At 36.8% G+C, this 19,224-nt stretch overlaps 1 protein-coding gene across 5 annotated transcripts in view; it reads left to right on the top strand.

Annotated features, from left to right (window-relative positions):
• Positions 1 to 19,224, top strand: part of ADGB (androglobin) — a 122,902-nt gene that overhangs the window by 90,613 nt on the left and 13,065 nt on the right. For all 5 annotated transcript variants that reach the window (XM_037034800.1, XM_037034802.1, XM_037034799.1 and 2 more), the window contains 7 exons: positions 1,739 to 1,926; positions 5,760 to 5,944; positions 7,812 to 8,008; positions 11,343 to 11,454; positions 15,497 to 15,669; positions 16,832 to 17,008; positions 17,750 to 17,858. In XM_037034800.1, coding sequence (XP_036890695.1) covers positions 1,739 to 1,926; positions 5,760 to 5,944; positions 7,812 to 8,008; positions 11,343 to 11,454; positions 15,497 to 15,669; positions 16,832 to 17,008; positions 17,750 to 17,858 — 1,141 coding nt within the window. The remainder of the gene's footprint in view (positions 1 to 1,738; positions 1,927 to 5,759; positions 5,945 to 7,811; positions 8,009 to 11,342; positions 11,455 to 15,496; positions 15,670 to 16,831; positions 17,009 to 17,749; positions 17,859 to 19,224) is intronic.

The following is a 19,224-nucleotide window of genomic DNA, read 5'->3' as shown; positions in this document are numbered from 1 at the left end:
ATTGCAAATTGCAATCTTGAAATATTCAGGATTGCAAAAACATAGCCCCTCCCTCTCTGTAATAACTCACTTCTTCCGTTTTCTCATTTTTAGCTAATTTAGAAAAAAATAGAGAACGGGGAAGAGAATGACTAGAAGAAAAGTTTCCGTGGTCCCTTTCATGGCACGGCTTTCTCTTCATAGTGATCCTCGGTCTCTGAATATTTCACCAGATGACCTCAGTTCCTTCTATACTATAGATCTCCCCGTTGAATGCGGCCTCTAGAGAAAATTTTGACCCACCTAAGTGTAAGGAGGATCATCATTCCATTGTTTTGTAGCTCATGATTGCATTGGCATTTGGCACCTGCAAGGTATTTGTTTTGCCATCAGGTCAACATTTTTCAATAAATGCCCACAGAACTACTGTCCCTCATGATATCAATTGGTTTTGTGTAAAAAAACATACACAGGTATTTAGGATACTATATTAGGATACAGTATCTTAAACTTAAAAAAAGAGGGTTAAACAGTGTCATTCAAAATTGTTTGTTGTGTTCTTTCATAATATTCCAAAAGCTGTGACTCAGAATATCCATTTATGAAGTTTCTCAGTATGCAGTACTCTATCATGTTACACTTTTTACTCAAGTGACCTAAAATCATTTGAAATAAGCCAGGTGTCTCTTACAATCCTATCGCTGGCTTAACTTTAGAGTTTCACTTACTGATAGCTATTCTACCAATTTATAACTCTCTTTCCCCTCTCCAAATTATTCTCTGAGTCTAGACAAACACAAGTCATGTGATTTTCTTTTGCTTCTTTAGTACACTAGTATGCAAGTAGCAATTGATCTGTGCATCACAATTTGCAGACAAAAATACTTCCATATATACAATTTATCTTCTTTTTTCCTTGCTCTAAGCATATCAAAAAGCCTTTATTAGTATTGCAATTCTCATCTCATTATGAGTATTAGAATTCTAGTTAATATTCCCAGAAATGTATTGCAATGTTCTAAATTAATTTTGTTGTGTGTATTTCATTTCTGGAAATCTTAACACGTCAGAAAGCTTTCTGAAATCTGATAGTAACTGGAATACAAATTTATCTTTTTCTTTCTAATTAGAAGCATCTGGAGTTATAAACTCAGAATAACTTTGAGCTCTTGTGTCTCATTATGACATTATGCTTCTTTTTTCTCATTATCGTCTCTTGCTTCACCTCGTCTTTGGCCAGGTAGCCAATTATGTTGAACTAAGTTATAACCCACTCTGATGTTACCACTTTCCTGGTTCCTTAACTGCCACTTTTCTCCAACCTAAACAGCTCTTCTCCAGATTCCCAGCTGAGTTTTTTGTGGAACGAGATCTGCTGTGATTTGATAGCTTTTTGCTAATTGTCATCCCAAAGGAAACACATTGTTATAAACTTTTCTGCTTTTCTCATCTTGTATTTAGAGAGATTATTCTGAGAAGACAGGAATATTAAGTAGGAAGCTATCAAGCTCTCTCAGAGCTAGGGGACCACACACATCAAACTGTTGAGTTATTCTTTTTCTCTGAGAACATGTAAGATGGCTCTTTCTAAGAGTGATTACAAAAAATAATGTTAGTGGTTTGATGTTTATCAGAAGGTCTTGAGATCATTATGTATATCAAGATCATAAAGTACATTAGTGCTCAAAAACCTCATATTGTACATTGAGGAGACTAGCAACAATGTAACTAAGTTCCATGTAACTCTGTTTTCTTATAGAAAGGATACACATTTGTGGCTGAAGCATATACTGGTGACTCATATGTATCAGCCTCACGATGGAAACTGCGTCTCATCGGTTCTTACAATCCACTCCCAAGCCTCTCTCGAGATTTTCCAAGCAATGCCTTTGCTATGAAAGAAATCAGAGATTACTATATACCCAATGACAAGAAAATTTTATTCAGGTATAAATACATGACAGAAGGGAGAATAGTTCTTTTTAAAATATTATTTTTATTGCATTCTAACATATTAATATCATTAAAAACAATAAATTTTGTAGCAAAATCCTGAGTCACTTGGAATTTCAGTTTTTAAACTCTCTTGGAAACAATGTACATAGTAATTCGACTATACAGACGTTATACAAGATATCAAACTTATGTGGTTGCATATGATGGTGATGGACACTATCTTAGTATCATCTGACTTTTATTAGGCATCTTGCATGACACTCTTTTTTTCTCAGTACTTCCTCCTTTTTCTGCTGTTTCTTTTACTAGTGGGTTTCTCCTTATCTGCCAACTAAGTGTCTTTCTATGCTTATCTAAATGCTTTCCACGAAAAGCCTCGTTATGGACTCCACCCCCCTATTAATTAAAAAAAAGGAGTCCTTCGGATTCCTCTTCAGACTTGCCTCTCGTGTCTGTGCCCTCCTGTCTATTGTCAATGTCCACTGATTCGGAGCCTCACTATGTGTTGTCTGCAGAAATGCTGCTCTCTGGAATTCATGACTCCATTGTATTCCCCCTTTTATACCCTCTCTTTCTCTCCCTTTCTTCCTGCCTCTACCAGAGGACTTACCCTTCGAACACACATTTTAAAATGTGATTTTCTTCTTTAAAACCTTTGGCATTGACTAAAGAATAAGATCCAAACCACATGGTGTACGATATTTAACACCCTTCCCAGCCACCAAGCACAAGGTGCCCTCTTTGGATGGAACCGAAGCAGCAACTCCTGAGGTTTCTGCCATGTGATCCCCCTTGCCCGTGCCCCTTCGCTCCTCCTGGGCTCACCTGTCTTCACTTTCCCACCTGGCAAAATTCATCGCTGTGAATGATGATTTTCAACGGTCAAATCCTCTGTGCTTAAACTTCCAAATACAGTCAGTTAGTTGCTTCTGTTAATTTCTTATAGCCCTCTTCTCTTCGTGAAAATATGGCCTATCAAATTTTAGCTGGTTAATGTCACAACAACCTTTGTGAAAATGAACATATATTGAAGTGAGAAATATAAGTAGAGTGCCTACTATTGAATGAGTTCTTAGGCTACTTACCTCTTGTCAATATATGTCATTCTTCACAGACAATTTGGAAAATATATAAATATATCATTAAAGAGGTCAAAGTAACCTATAATCAAACAACCTAGAAACAATCATTATTAGTATTCTGTTGCAGTTTCTTATAGTGTTCTTTTTCTAGTCTCAGTTTGACATTATTAAAATAATAACATAATTAAAGTTTTCTAAACTGACATTTTACTTAGTATTATGGTATGAATATTTTCCAATGACATTAAAATGTTCTTTTATGATTGGTTAGTAATCATTCATATGGCTATACAATAATTTACCTGGTTATTGGTTATTCCTCATTGTTATAAACTTTTATTTTTTCTATAATATTAATAGAGATGTGATGGGTATATTTTACTATAAATATTAAATTTCTGATTATCTAAGGTTTTATTGTATGAAAGATATTATGTTCTTTAAAAACCTCATACATATTGGAAAATTAATTTTTAAAAAAATTGAAGTTTTTTGACAAAATAAAACAATAATCTATTGTATTCTAGCTGATTTTTTCTATAATTCTTTTTATAGTACTTTTAAACTTTTTTCTTTAATAACATAATAAATTTTTTTAACTTGTAAAATATCTTTCATTTATTCTAAGGAACACAGGAAATTGGTAGGTTTTAAAAAACAGTTTTTAAAAGGTGTTCTTGGTGCTGTGGCCTGGCTTTGAGCCCAGTGCGAGCCTGGAGGGCGGCAGAAGCCACCCGACGCCACCCTGCCAAGGCCTCTCCCGTGCTGGTAGAGGTTCGGTGGGAATTAGGGGTTTTGGAACAGCTCTCTATCCAGTTCCTATAGTCAAAAATAATTTTTTTAGGTTTATAAACAGCAGAACTTAACATTTATACTGCTGGTGTTTGAGCTAAAAGATTATTTACAATATATTCACTCCAGGAAGTATTATATACAAAGTATAAATGTTTTAAAGGAATTCATTCTTGGTACTTATTGTTTAGGGGATTAAACATAAGTCAACATTCTTGGGATATACTGTGTATACAGCCTTGTAACTTAATTTTGTGGCTGATTGTTTTTATTATAAAGATGTAATAAAATGTAACAATATATTAGAAAATGATCAAATGTCACATAATATAGTTTTCTAATAAAAATAATCAACAATAAATTTAAATTTTAGAGCTATATAGACAGTATAGTCCCAGAGTGATTACTTATGTTTACATTTACTTAAATATTGTACATGTAGATAAAATTTGGAGAAAACCCTGAAGAAAAGCACAAAATGAGGGCCATCTGAGGGGTGGAGGGTTCTCCTTCAACTGTCTGCTTCTTGTAAAAATCTGCATATTGCCTATTGGAAAGAAAGCAAGAAAAAGAAGAAAGGAGACATAGCGGTGACTGAGAATAACCACCGTGATAGAGCGTTTTAACTACTGTGATGGGGAACCAGTCTGCGCCACGGGACAGTGGTGGACAGACTCAAACAGAGGTGACATTGAACATGATGTCTCAGTTACTCTTGGACGTTGGTCCTGAAGCCATTAAGCTGAGGAGCATTTGTGCAAGTTCATAAAAGAGAAAGCAAACGACCTTTTCAGGGAACCGAAGATGTTCATTTTGTTTGCTGAGTGAACTCCCAGGCTGCTGTGGCCAGGGCTGAGGCTGGGGGGTTGGCAGATGCCTTTCCTAAAGGCTTCGCAAGGCACGAGATTTATACTTCACCTTAGAAGCCATGAGACACTTGGAAGGGTTTTAAGAAAAACGGAATTAATAGACTTATGTTAAAACCTTATGTCTGCAAAGCATGAATTGGAAAAAAAACTTCATTGTATCCAATAAAAGATGACATTGCAAGGTACTGGGGATTAGGATTCCAATGTAGGTTTTTGAGGGGTTTTTTGGATACAATTTCATCCGTAACAGTTAGTGACAGTGGGCCTAGATAGAAGAGAAAGGATTTTAAAATATTGAAATGACAGACTAAGTTTACTGGGACTCCTGGGATTTGACTTGGGGAACTGTCGAACAGTAAGCGTCATGTATTCAGATAAAAGGGAGGGGACCCTATTTGCAGGCTGGGCCATAGGGAGACAATTTATTCATTTCTAGGTGTGAAACAGGGCAGGCCAGTAAAAACATCCAAATGACACTGCCTGAATACTTGCAAAGATTCCACAAAAATAGCGGGGGGGGAACCAAAAACAAAAAAAATATCTTCAAGTGCATTGAGGGAGGATTTCGGTTGGAGTTAGACTATTAGAGTTTTTTTGCATCAGGTTCCCACCCTGCACTGTATATAGGCTGACGGTGCAGGCATGGGTACTACTTTGGATTGCTCTATATTTTGCAAACCACAGAGAACATTTTTAACAGTAGAGCTTTGAGGGATACTGTGTTTGCCAGTTGTGGTCTTTGTCCGCCTGCAAGAGGGGAGACTGTAATGGACAGGTATGTGTGCTAATAGTTTGCAGATCAGTCAAGTTTTATAAGCGAGTGCTTATCATTTCTAAACAAAAAGTTACATTTTCTGTTTGAGATGTAATGACAATAAATGTCCTATATTCATTTCATTTTCCCACAGCTTATTGGGAATTTTGCAAACGTGTGCAACAGCGCTAATATTTCCAAGATTTTAGTTGACTTTACAAAGTAGTTTTACTTTTCGATGATCACATCAGCAAACTGTAGTTTCCTTTATTAATTTGGGGGAAAGCCAACACACTTGCCTGTAAACTTGAGTGTTTTTCTTTACAGGTATTCAGTGAAAGTCGCATTACAACACCCTGTTACCATTCAGGTGCGCACATCCAAGCCGGATGTGTTTGTCAAGCTCCAGGTCCTAGAAAATGAAGACGTTGCCGTGAGCTCCGTTGGGAAAGGCCAAGCTCTGATCCCAGCGTTCTACTTCCTGGGGAATGAAAAAGCTCTGAGCTCCCAGTGTAAGTGTGACTTTTTAAAATTGGTTGATTAGATTTATAAGTGGATATTTACGTTCATGCAACTGATTTTCAAAATGTTTTCTTTAAGCCTTAATAGCAAGTAAACAGTTAAATCTGTAAAGCTTGATATTACAGTAAAATATTTTTAAAACTACTACATTTTTGTGTCACATGAGATCAATAGATTTTTATAGTTGTACTTCAAGAACTTTCTTATTACGCGGAACGTTTTACATTTCTGAATGAAAAGGATACTTTTATTATCTCAAAATAATGTTTAATTTCTTAATTTTCAAGTTATTATTTTAAAAATATTCTATTAAAAGCCCTGGCTAGTGTAGCTCAGTGGATTGAGCACGGGCCTGCGAACCAGAGGATCGCGGTTCGATTCCCAGTCAGGGCACATGCCTGGGTTGCAGACTGGTTCCCTGCAGGCCAACTCCCAGCAGGGGATGCACGAAAGGCAACCATACATTGATGTTTCTCTCCCTCTCCTTCCCCTCTAAAGATAAATAAATAAATAAATAAAATCTTTAAAAAAAAATAAAAATAAAAATATTCTATTAAAATTAACACAACTTCAATGTTATTACTTTCAATGTAATAATCAAGAGCAATTGATTAATAAAATAAAATTATTTCTGAAATTGTGGATACAAAAGTACTGTGAGACATATATTCAGTTATTCTAGTAACTTGATTCTAACTATAAAAATAACACTTGTTCAAGGTAAAACATTTGGAAACATAGAAAACTATAAACAAAAGAACATGAATTCCCTTTAAGTCATGCTCCTCAGAAAAAGTAATGTTAATATTTTACCTTTTATTCCTCTATTTTTCATTTTTGCATTTACATTTTAAACAAAACTCGGACATTCCCCATTCTGATGTTTGATATTTCTTCTTAGAACTATAATTTTTGCTTATTTGTGGCATTGGATGGGACTTCTAAACCAGGAACATAAGAATGAGGATGATACTTCCTTTTCCTAAATTGATAGGCTTAAAGCATGTACCATTTTGTATTATGTTTGCTGTTCATGTCTAATAATTGCCCTTTGTAAAATTTAAGAAAAAAATTTGTAGTGGTAGCTAAGAATTTTAATATGTAATGGGTTTCGAACTTTCTTAATTACTTTTTGTGGTTTATAGAAATTATCAAATTGTTTCCTTTTAAATTTTATACATTAATTTTTAACTTGGAATCATTCCTGGGGTAAAACCTATCACCTTATAATGTTTTAATATATTCGAATCATTAGAATATACTAATGATATGATTTGTTGGATGGATAGGTCTCTATATTTTCCCCCATGTGTGCAACAAACACCACTCTTTACAGCTTTTCTAGTTAGAATTATGACAATTTCTTGAGATTAACTTGGAAGCTTTGTAATTTGGAAGCCATTTAAATACTACAGAAATCATTTGGTTTCTTTAAGTTTATTAGATTTGATTTCAAAACTAAGTCTGATGTTTTCAGGAGATAAATCTTTCTTGGTTTTAATTAGCTTCTTAATAATTTCAATGGTTATTTTTTGTGTTTACTATATATATACTTATACTTAAAACTGACAGTTTCATCTAGTATTTTAAGTGAATCTGCAGGACTCTTTTAACCTTTCAAAATTTCTCCTGAATATATTTACATAACAACTTTTAAATATTAAAATGCTACCATGGACAGTTTCTTTAAAACCAGAGGATTGCCAAGAAGCCAGTGGTGTTGCTTTTTATCTCATTAAAACAAAACAAATTGATTTGTCCTTTTGAGTATCTCCTGATGGTATGTAACTAAATAACACAATCAGTAATGACTACGCATTTCACACATTTTAACTTAAGTATATTTTTCCCATACAGCCAGCAAGCAAATACTTTCAATTCATGCTCAAACCAAGAAGGATCAGGAATCATCTGCCAAGAAGAAATCTGTCCAGGGAAGTCAGAAATCCAATAAGGGCAGACCTGGAAGTGCGTTAGTAGACAGTGGCCAGCTGATCCTGGAAGAAGAAACTGCCACTGCCACTGTAGAAGAAAATGCTAGCACACCTCTGCAGGTATATTTACATTTAAAAGAATTATTTAATGATACTACTTCTAAAAATCTCACATAAATTCTCTTCCTAAAAATTGCCAGCACACAGGGGTGGGCAGTTGTGAGGACACAAAACATAGAGTTAACAAAGCTGTTGTAATAATCACAGCCTGCATGTCTCTTAGTGCATCAGCAACTGTAAATCCACTTTGCCCACCCCTGTATACTTCTCTGTACACTCAGTGCATTCAACACATAACCAGAATTGAGGAACTGGACATTAGTAAACAGTTTCTCTATTCCAAAAATTGTAAACTATGTGGCAAACTCAATCTGTACATTGACTCTGTAATATAAATGAAATTATCTTATGTTACCTAGGTGATTTTCTTATGTAAAAGGACACACAACCTTGAAAAGGGTCACATATTTATAAAAACTTATTTGTATATCTTAAGTTAAAGAAATAAAAAATGCATATACTTTAAAGCTACAGAAGTAGACAGGACCTATCCATTAAAAAATAAATAAGAAATTAAGAGAATAAAATGTTGGAAATGAATCCTAATATTACAGTAGTACAATAAATACAAATGTATTTTCAATCAGCTAAAAATAAAACTTTAAAGTTGTATAAAATCAGGATCCACAGAAAGTTTAAAGTTGTACCAAAACAGAGCTATGATAATATTTTAATATCTCAATACATAAAATTCATGAGATATTACATGAAAATAAAAGGAAGAATGAAACAAATAAATATGTTCCTAATATAAGCATCTAACTGTCAAGAATCAATTAATAAAAAGCAAAAACTATTAAAACTAGAGAGAAAAATTAATAAGTTAAAAAAATAGTTGTGATAACATCAAAGTCCTAGAGAAAAACATTGGCAGGAAAATCTCAGACATTCCACAAAGCAGTATCTTCACTGATATGTACCCTAAAGCAAGGGACATAAAGAAAAGAATAAACAAATAGGACCTCATCCAATTAAAAAGCTTCTGCATGGCTAAAGAAAACAGCATTAAAATGAAAATACAACTAAATATATGGGGAAACATATTTGCCAATGATACCTCAGACAAGGGTTTGATCTCAAAAATATATAAAGAACTCACACAACTCCACTCCAGGAAGACAAAAAGCCCAATTTAAAAAATGGGCAAAAGACCTGAACAGACACTTCTCCAAGGAGGACATACAGAGGACCCAGAGATAAATGAAAAGTTGCCCAGCATCACTAGCCATCAGAGGGGTGCAAATTAAAACCACAATGAGATACCACTTCACAATGGTGAGAATGGCCAAATAAACAAATCAGTAAAGTGTTGGAGAGGATGTAGAGAAAAGGGAACCCTAGTGCACTGTTGTTGGAATGCAGACTGGTGCAGCCACTGTGGAAAACAGTATGGAATTTCCTCAGAAAACTAAAAATGGATCCACCTTTTGACCCAGCAATTCCACTGCTGGGACTACATCCTAAGAACCTTGAAACACCAATCCAAAAGAACCTATGCACCCCAATGTTCATAGCAGCACAATTTACAATAGACAAGTGCTGGAAGCAACATAAGGGCCCATCAGTAAATGAGTGGATCAAAAAACTGTGGAAAAAACATTTACACAATGGGATACTACACAGCAGAGAGAAAGAAAGAGCTCCTACCCTTTGTGACAGCATAGATGGAGCTGGAGAGCATTATGCTAAGTGAAATAAACCAGATGGTGAGGGACAAATACCATATGATCTCACCTTTAAGTGGAACCTAATCAACAAAAGAAAAAAAGCAAGCAAAATATAACTGAGACATGAAAGTAAGAACAATCTGACAGTAAGCAGAGGGGAGGTGGGAGGGAATAATGGAAGGAAGGGTTTTCAGGAACTACTATAAAGAACACATGGACAAAAACAAGGGTGGGGGTGGAAACAAGGTAAGGAGGGGGATTTGGCTGGGTTTGGGGTGAGCAGTTGGAGGGAAATGTTGTTCAACTGTAATTGAACAACAATATAAATAAATAAATATGTAAAACAAAAAATTAATAGTTTAAGATCTTAACACACACCTGTCAGAACTGGTAGATTAAGGTGAGAAACAAAATACTTATGACTGCTAGGATTTGAAAAATTTAGGAATGTTTATGCTTAATCCTTTAGATATTTATATAAATGTTTTACCTAACAAAGAAGAAATAATCTTCTCATGGCACAGACAGGAAGCCTCAATAAAAAACAAACTATATTGTATAGATCAGAATAAAATATAATAATATAGAAATTAATAAACCTAAAATCTCATAAAAGTAGACACATAATAAAATATACTAAATACATTTTTAGTTAAAAAGAACAGAAAGGAAATTATATAAATCAAAGAACTCAATAAAAAAAACTTCAAATCCAAATTTATAAGTCATAACTAGGATAACATTCAATGGAATGTTGACTTTTAAATTAATTCATCAGAAAGCATGAATGATAACAAAATGAACTAAGCTATAGAAACAAAAATTAGAAGAACAAAATATTAACTCAAAGAAAAAATGTTAATAATGTTGAGATGAAATTTTTAAATATTAATAAATCCCAATTTTAAAAAGAATGATAAAGTAAACATGCTTCTTATAGGACCAGCTGAGACATAAAATACAAGCTGTCAAACATAGAACAAAACAAGCAGGCTGGAGGTACAGCTTGAAACAACAGGCTTTTTAAAACAATTAAAGTATCATATACTTCATGTATAAAACAATTAAAGTGTCATATCTGTGTGAGTGAATTTCAAACTTTAAAACACTGTGATGCATTTCTAGGAAAAAGGGAGGAATGGTAAATTTTCTTCACTAGGAAATAGAAGGTAATAGTAATAATAATAATAATAATAATAACAATAAAGAAGAAGAAAAAGTTGAGGTGATCATCAAAATCTTACTTTTCTAAAAAAGCCACAGGCCCAGCTCGCTTTACAGGCTAACTCTAACAGACCTTCAAGGGTAATTGCTCTAGAAACAGAAAAATAATACTAACTTCCATGTGTTTTCTCAGAGACTAATGTAATTCAAATTCAAAAGTGAGAAAAGTAAAAGTAAAATACATAAATTTTTACTTATAAATATGGATGTAAAAACTATGAATACTAATATATATCATGCCGGTTTGGTGAGGATGTGAGGATGAAGTTTTATAGACTGCGGCGTTAGAGAAGTTTAGAGAGCACCTTATAATATTTCATTAGATTATAATTGTATGATCCAGAACAAATATGCCCTTATTATATACCTAAAATAATACATTCTTTGGCAAAGTTGTGTTTATTCATATTGGTTTTGCTGAATCACCACACTCTACTTCCCAGGTTTACAAGTACATTATCCAGTGTTTGGTGTTGGATAACAGCTGGCCCCTCACGGAAAGCCAACAGATGTTTGTGCAAGCACTGAAAGACTTGGAGAAAAGTGATAACAAAGGTATGTCTCCCTAAATACCATTCATGCACTTAGTAGTTTATATAAACATTTAATCATAAATTTATCATGTAATTATTAAAACATTACCAAGTCAAACTTGATTAAAGATGTTCTCATTAGACCAGAAGCCAGAAAAGTGCTGAAAGAAGACCTCGGGGCTAAGCTTGTTATTTGGTCTTGGCAATCATTTTTTGGATGTCACAGCCGAAGGAAAAGCAAAAACAAGCGAGTGGGATGACATTGGACTCAAAAGCTTTTGCACAGCAAAGGAAACCATCAATGAAATGAAAAAGCAACTCAGGGAATGGGAGAAAATATTTGTGAATGATATACCTGAGGAAAAGTCAGTGCCCTCAGTTATAGTTACATAAAAAAGTTATATAAAAAACTCATACAGCCTTGGCTGGTGGCTCAGCTGGTTGGAGCATTGTCCCATACACCAAAAGGTTGTGGGCTGGATGCCTGATCAGGATACACTGAGGCTATAGAACTGAGCCACCCACCCAGGGACATTTTTTGTAATTCTTGAATCAGTAGGATATCTAGTCTTACATCTTGCTAGTATATATGCTCTCGACACATGCAGATTCCCTATAAAGCTTTAGATACAAAAGTTAAACTATCTGATAATGAGAACATACTGAGTTCAGCATTGTATTAGATAGAACTAGGAATTTAAATTGAAGTATATAATGACATTATGTCCTTTGGAGGACTTGTAATTTCATAAGAGGAAAGGTTACCATACTACATGCCATTAAGAACATGGGAGTTATTTTAATCTATATGTTAACAAGGTAAGTGAAGTGGATGGTACACACCTGCTGTGTACTGGATATGCTAGTAGGTGCTCACCTATGTAAACTTGAATATTTGAATATGGTAACTGGAATGAAATTCAATACACCTAAAGTATGCCTCAAACACTAAGACCTATGGACGGTAAGAAAAAAGAGCTCCAGAAATACTTAATGAAACAGTTTGAGATTCCATTTCATCTGACATTGTTAACGTCTTAAAAAACCAGGCTATACTAGGATCGATCCTATTTGAAGTGCTCTAAATGGATTATTTTAAGCCCTATGAGCAAGGTGTTCGTTTTTCCCTCAAACAGTGGAAACAATGAATGTAATGGACTTGCCAAAGTGAACCTGTCCAGTGGCTGATCCAGGATTTACCTTTAGGTCATCAGATTATTTCACCAAAAGATTTCCCCTAGCACCTCACTCCTCGGCAGTAGGGATTGCTGGCCGCACACCAAGTTGCCCCTTGTAGAACCGGGGTGCTTACACTCAGTCCCTTTGCAGCCATGCAGGAAGATCGGCCCCCGTTTTGAAAGTACCTAAAACCGGCACCAAGTAAAAGATCAGATCTGCATTCTTTACAATTACAATTTCACTTACTAATGAGGTGTCTTACAAGACTTTTTGAAAGGGACAAATGTATCCTTTAAGCTTATAAAGGAATTTGATACAACTCTTACCAGTTGGGAGAATTACATAACCTCTCTGTACTCGTCCCACTAAGATCTTTCAGAGATAAAAAAGAAAGAAGCATAGTAGGGATTTAACACAAATCATCATTTGCCCCCCTGCCACTTAGCTACTTAGTTGTTAGAATCAGTAGAACATAAGGCATTTAAAAGCCCTCATGTTGAGAGAAGGTAACTGTGTTCTCCTAAATGTGAACCAGGGGTTTTCTAAATGTGGTCCTAGGACACCAGCCTGAGCACCGCCTGGGAACTTGTTAGAGTGCAAGTTTTGGGGGCAGCACCCTACCAATCAGAAATGTTCATGGTGGTGCCCAGAAATCCATTCTTAGCAAGCCCTTCTGTGATTTCAGTGCAGGCTAACATTTGAGAGGCGGTCTTGTGAGGGAACCTTGAGCTTCATCGAATTTTAAATCATTGGATTTCTCTCTCTAGCCTGTCCTTTTGCAACACTTGTTTCTCAACACAGTGTTTCTTCAAGTATGAGCCATAGGCCACTTGAATCAGAACCACTTAAGGTAGTTTTTAAAGCTGTGCATTCCTGGGCCCATATCAGACTAAGGGGGTTGACTCTCTAGGGTTAGGGCTTCAATATCTACGTTTTATAGACTTCTTGGGTGGTTCTTCTATTCACTGAAATTATGAATCACTGCATTACAGTACATATAGCATTACTGATAAATAGAGTTTATCAGTCTCTTCCCCCAGTTTTTATGAGGTTTCTGCATGTAGCACTGGCCATAGGTGAGGCTCCGCAACATAGGCAACTCCTGACTTCACCAGCACTGAGGTCTCTGGGGCCTGAATTTTACTGGAAAAGAAGCTGATGTGCCGGCTGTGGCCACAGGGGCTGGACAGAGCCCAGTGATTTCATACTGGGCTTAGGATGGTGGTGAGCTGGTGCTACCCCACCTTTATGCAGCAGAGGCAGCACGTGGCGGGTGGAACACACAGGCTCCCATTTCTGGACATGCAGAGTTTCTTCAGTCTTGACTTCTGGGGTTAAGAAAGGACACCAGGAAAGGAAGGAAACATACATGTCCTTTGCAGCTTTTTACCTTTATCCTGTTTTCTATTAAAATGTTATTTTACTCTCTGGCTTATTATAAACATCTGTGTCCTTCTTCTCTTGATTTGTTTTCAATGGCTCATCACCCTTGCTCCTCTTGTTATAATAACTATATTCATTCTATGGTCTCTCTATATGTATCTCTTGTTTGTTCATTCTTTGTTTTTGCTTTTCTGCTTACAAGTTAAATCAGTCCATTTTTTAAGTTGTTCTATCCATCACACTCAAGGGCTGAGCTGCTCAGAATGGAATCGCACCTACATCTATAAAGCTTTTCGTAATTCTCTGCCTTCGTGACAAGGTCTCCCCAGGTCATGGGAGCTCACCACTCCCTTGGGACATCCCCCAGCCAAACCACATGCAGCGACAACTCAGAAGGTTCAAACAGGAAACCAAACGCAAGAGAGTAATGATGGAAATGGCAGTGTAAGGACTCCAAAAACTAGCTCCTCTATCAAAGCAGCGAAAAGCATGGCAGAAATGGTCAGAATCAACTTTTTCGGAACCTTAGAAATTAAAAAAAAAACTTTACTAAAGAAAAAAGCCAAATCTCTTTCAGGACAGTGAGCCGTATGGCATTTTAACTTACCCCTGTCCCGTCCCTGGGTCTCCAGCCCGTTGGGAGCCTTGAAACTAGCAGCCTGTGCCCCTGCTGAGACTGGCAGCCACCAGAAAGAGTGGACTAGAACTGAATCTCTTTCAAAGTCTAGTTCCCAGAAAAACAAAAACTGAGAAACATTGTCACTAACAATCCTGCCTAGTGAGAAAGACTAAAGAAAGCCCTGCAAGCTGAAACTTAAACACACACACACACACACACACACACACACACACACACACGGAGGAATAACTTCTATCCACATGATCAAATAATGTACACCATGAGAACAACTTAAAAATACTTAGAGATGAATTTTAAAAAAATACCCAGACTTATCAAATGCAATTAACAACAGTGCTGAGGGAAATTCTTTGCTATAAATGCCTATATTTAAAAAGAAGAATGATCTCAAATCAGTAATTTAAGCTTCCACCTTAAAAAATTAGAAAAGTAGAAAAGGAAGAAGAAACTAGCTCAAAGCAAGCAGATCAAAGGCAATAATAAATACTGAGGCTCAGAGGAATCAATTCAATATTGTTCTGAAGATACTAGACCAGGCAGCCAGGCAAGGAAATTGACTGAAAACATCCACATTCAAAACTAATCAGATAGCAGCGGTGGGTACATAGCCGTATGACTATTCCAGAACCCACTGATTTATACACTTCAAAGGTGAGTTCATGGTGTATGAAGTATTTCTCAATTTTACAAAGAAGAGTCACAGATTTTTATAAAAAGATCAATTTGTGGGCTTGTTTAGAAAAATAAGGGAAAGCCTAAATGCCTTAGACTGACCACTTTTTCTTGAATCGCTCACCTTGTTCCTTCCTGGCATGATTTTATTGTTATACGACTCACTGGTTTCCATTCTACGTCTCTCTAGCTCATGGAGAGAAACATGAAGAATCAATTCCCTTGGGAAGCCCAGATTCCCATGCCGTTAGTGAGGGGCCAAAGTCTTCAGGAACATCCAAAACAGTGAGGAAAGGCAAAGAAAAGTCTTCTGAGAAAGAAAGGTCAGCCAAAGACAGACAAGCACCTCGCTCTGAGCCTCAGGTGGGTGTAGGTCTTCTTCTTACTGGAGTCACTTAATACGTTTAGGTTCATTGGGTCCCTACTTGCCCATCTCTCTGCAAGCAGCCTTCCCTTCTTCAGTGTCAGAAAGCCTTAATTTAACTTTAATATGAAAGATACTGTTTGGGGGAGTTGAGTTTCTAATATTCATATTACACACATCCTACTCTCAAAAAGGACCACAGTGCAGTGGGGGAGGCTGGAGGTGAGCAGTCTTAATGTTAGAGGTTGAATGTGCAGTGGTAGAAAGACTAGGTATCTATTCTGGCTTCTTCCTAGAGGAGCAGAGTCTTGAACTGGGTCAATGAACAAGGACATGCTGAGGCAAAATTCAGCACAATTATCTGTTTGGTTTTTTTTTTAAATCCTTAAAGCATGAGATATGAGACTGGTTGGGGCAAGTATCAGGTAGAGAGCCTTTAAGCTTCATTAGAAGCTGGGACTCAATGTACATCCCAGGAATCCTGAATCCAAATTCCTTCCAGGCCAGTTAGGTAATTATAATGATGAGGGGTAAACAAGGTGTGGGTGGCAAATTTGAGGAGCACAAGCTCAGGCATAAAGCTATTAAAATTCAAATCATTTGAAAATACTGAACTCAAAACATATTACCTGTGAGGAAGATTTCTTTCCGTCATTTGTGATCACTGCTTTAACTAAGCAGGGCTGGGAGGTCAGGGGTTTTGAAAGTGTACCACCATGATCAGATTTGCATTGCAGACACCTGAATAACTTGTACGGATATGGATATAAATGGGAAAAGAACAGAGATGGGGCAACCATTCTAAAAGGTACTGCAGTACTGTCTTGCTATACTGTCTATCTGTATAATTAAGTTGCACTGTACTGTACATCAGTAGTTGATTACTTTTTAATGTTAAATATTATAGTAGTCGATAATATGACATGTCAAAATTTGTTTATTCATTGAGTGATAGACATTTATATTATTTCCTCCTTTTTTTTTTTGCTATTTTGAATAAAGACATGTGAGTGTTCTTATCCAGGTCTTTCTGTGAAAAAAAATGTTTTTATTTCTTCTGGGTAACTCCTTAATAAGGAGAGTATGGCTCTCAGGATAAAATCCGAACCCCTTTGAAAGGAGGAAAGCTTCTGACCCAAAGGTTCCTTTTTGTTTTATCAGATGTCTGCTGTTCACTCCCAACAAGAAGACCCAAACAAACCCTACTGGATTTTGAGGTTGGTCACTGAATACAATGAAGCAGACTTTCTCGAAGTCAAAAAAGATACAGAACGGGCAGATGAGATCCGAGCCATGAAGCAAGCCTGGGAGATGGCTGAGCCAGGACGAGCCATCAAGGTCACTTGAGTTTGAAAAGTCGTTCTTGTCCTTTCACTCCCAGGTGTGGCCAGAAGGAGGAGCCCCACTGGTGAAACCACACAGTCTTTCCTCTAGAAACAGTATCTAGAGCTTTCTCAGACATTGACTGACTCCATGTTAAGGCCACATTTGGACACAATGTGAAACGTCACCCTTATGACGTCCTGATGACTTGCAAAAGCAAAGCCCGTAGTGGTGCTGGGTCAGTGGTTCTGACCCAGCTGCGGGTCACCTCATTCCTTTCCATAGCCTGGGCTTACACTGTCTGTGCTTACCACTCGCAAGTCAGAAAGCCAAACACTGCTTCGTACGTGCTTTCATGCACTTTGAACATCCTTAGGTGAGAAGAGTGTGCTCTCCCTGGTGGTGTACACTCATGCACTATACCTTGGCTCCCCGGCCCTGTATTTTAAATGAGTTGTTGCCATAGTGAAGCATTATTATTTATATGTGTTTCATGTCCCAACTCAGGGTGACTGAGGCAGATGCAAAAGGCTCAGGAGACTCTGAAGCGACGTGCATTCAATTTAGGACCACTTCTTCAGAAATAACAGTCAAAAATATGCATGATCCAGGATTTGAGTTTATTCGCTAATTAATAGGACCTGACCTGATTCAAACGGCCTTATTTATTCCCATTTTCCTGTGTTTTTCCCCCTTTTTTCTTTTGTACTATTAAGATGTTGCCTGTACTATTAGTTGATAATGTTTGTTCCTTAGGCTTCTCAGGCCCGTCTGCATTACCTCAGCCGGTTCATTAAGAAAACGCCCGAAGCCCAGAGCACGCTGATGCAGGTGTTAGAAAGCCAATCGAGAGCAGAGGAAGAAGGTTGGTGAACCCTGCCCCAGTTGCCTCCGAGCACAGAGCTGCCAAAGGCACCTCTGAAAAGATAGGCAGCATGTCACGTTGGTAAAAAGAAAACATTTTAGAATCTATTTTCCTAGGACTGTAAAATGTCTCATACAATCCTCTAAAAAATAGACACTGAATTTTTTTGAACCACGCATAGGCTTACTTCTCCTATCAGATATGATTTCCTCCATTTAAGAAGAGATGAGACCAGTAATCAGGGTGTGACCTGGCTAGAAGGTACCAGTATGTGAACTTGAAGGTAGACTTCCTACTATAAGTCTGGCACCTTTCTGATAACCATAAAAATAAATAATGGCAATAGGAACCATAGTCATAGCCTTGGCTCAGTTGGTTGAAGTGTTGCCCCATACACCAAATGGTTGCAGTCTCCATCCCAGGTCAGGGCACAGTCCCAGGTTGCAGGTTCTATCCCCAGTTGGGGTGCATACAGGAGGCCACCGACTGATGTTTCTTTCTAACATCCATATTCCCCCCCCTTCTAAAAATCAATAAACCTATCCTCAGACGAGGATTTAAAAAATAAGAATCATAGTGATAACATTAACTACATTTATTGAGTGATCTCCTTGGGCCTGGAACTGTGAAATACTAATTATTTTATTTAATATTCATAGCTTATGGATATTTAATATTGTTTTCAACTCACCAATAAGGAAGGACAAAGGCCCAGAGTAATTTTCCCAGTAATTTGCTGAATTCACAAGATAGCCAGGAACAAGCCCAGCACACAGTCCGAGCGCTCCTCATCCCAAGGTCTTCTTGCTGACACTTAGGCACCTGTGCCTGTTCCCACACCGGACTGTCTGCAGAGGCTGAAGACATGAGACACGCACATCCCCAAACAGGCTTTTCTACTTTCACAGCTTCAAGAGAATGATTCGATAATTGTTATTAAAAATAACATCCCTTAACTTTTCATATAAACAATCTAAACAATAAATATCACCCTAATCCTTTTCTCGTGGGATGAGCCCTGTTTAGAATGCTTTGCGTTTATTATCTCATTTTAACCCACAGCAATGCTGTCATAGATGTTACTACTTCTACTTTATAGACAAAGAGACCAAAACTCTGAGAGTCACCTTATTCTTCCTAAGTCACAAGATCTAAGTAGTGAGAACACTGGGACTGAACTATTTCTAACTCCTAAAGTACTTTCTCTTCTAATTGATAGAATTAAATAATAGTACAAAACACGAAGGTGAATGAATACAGTTTTTGTCCTTTAGCTCTACATTTTATTATTATGCTTAAAATGAATTAAGCTATATGTCTTTCACGGGACATTTGTTAAAAGTGACAAGAAAGACTTTACTCGGGA

The sequence above is a fragment of the Sturnira hondurensis genome, unplaced genomic scaffold (genome assembly GCF_014824575.4).
Source record: "Sturnira hondurensis isolate 20B ecotype Veracruz unplaced genomic scaffold, ASM1482457v3 Scaffold0022201, whole genome shotgun sequence".
In the NCBI taxonomy this organism is placed as follows: domain Eukaryota; kingdom Metazoa; phylum Chordata; class Mammalia; order Chiroptera; family Phyllostomidae; genus Sturnira; species Sturnira hondurensis.
Note: the sequence above shows the minus strand (reverse complement) of the source record. Positions and strands in the feature narration are given on the sequence as shown.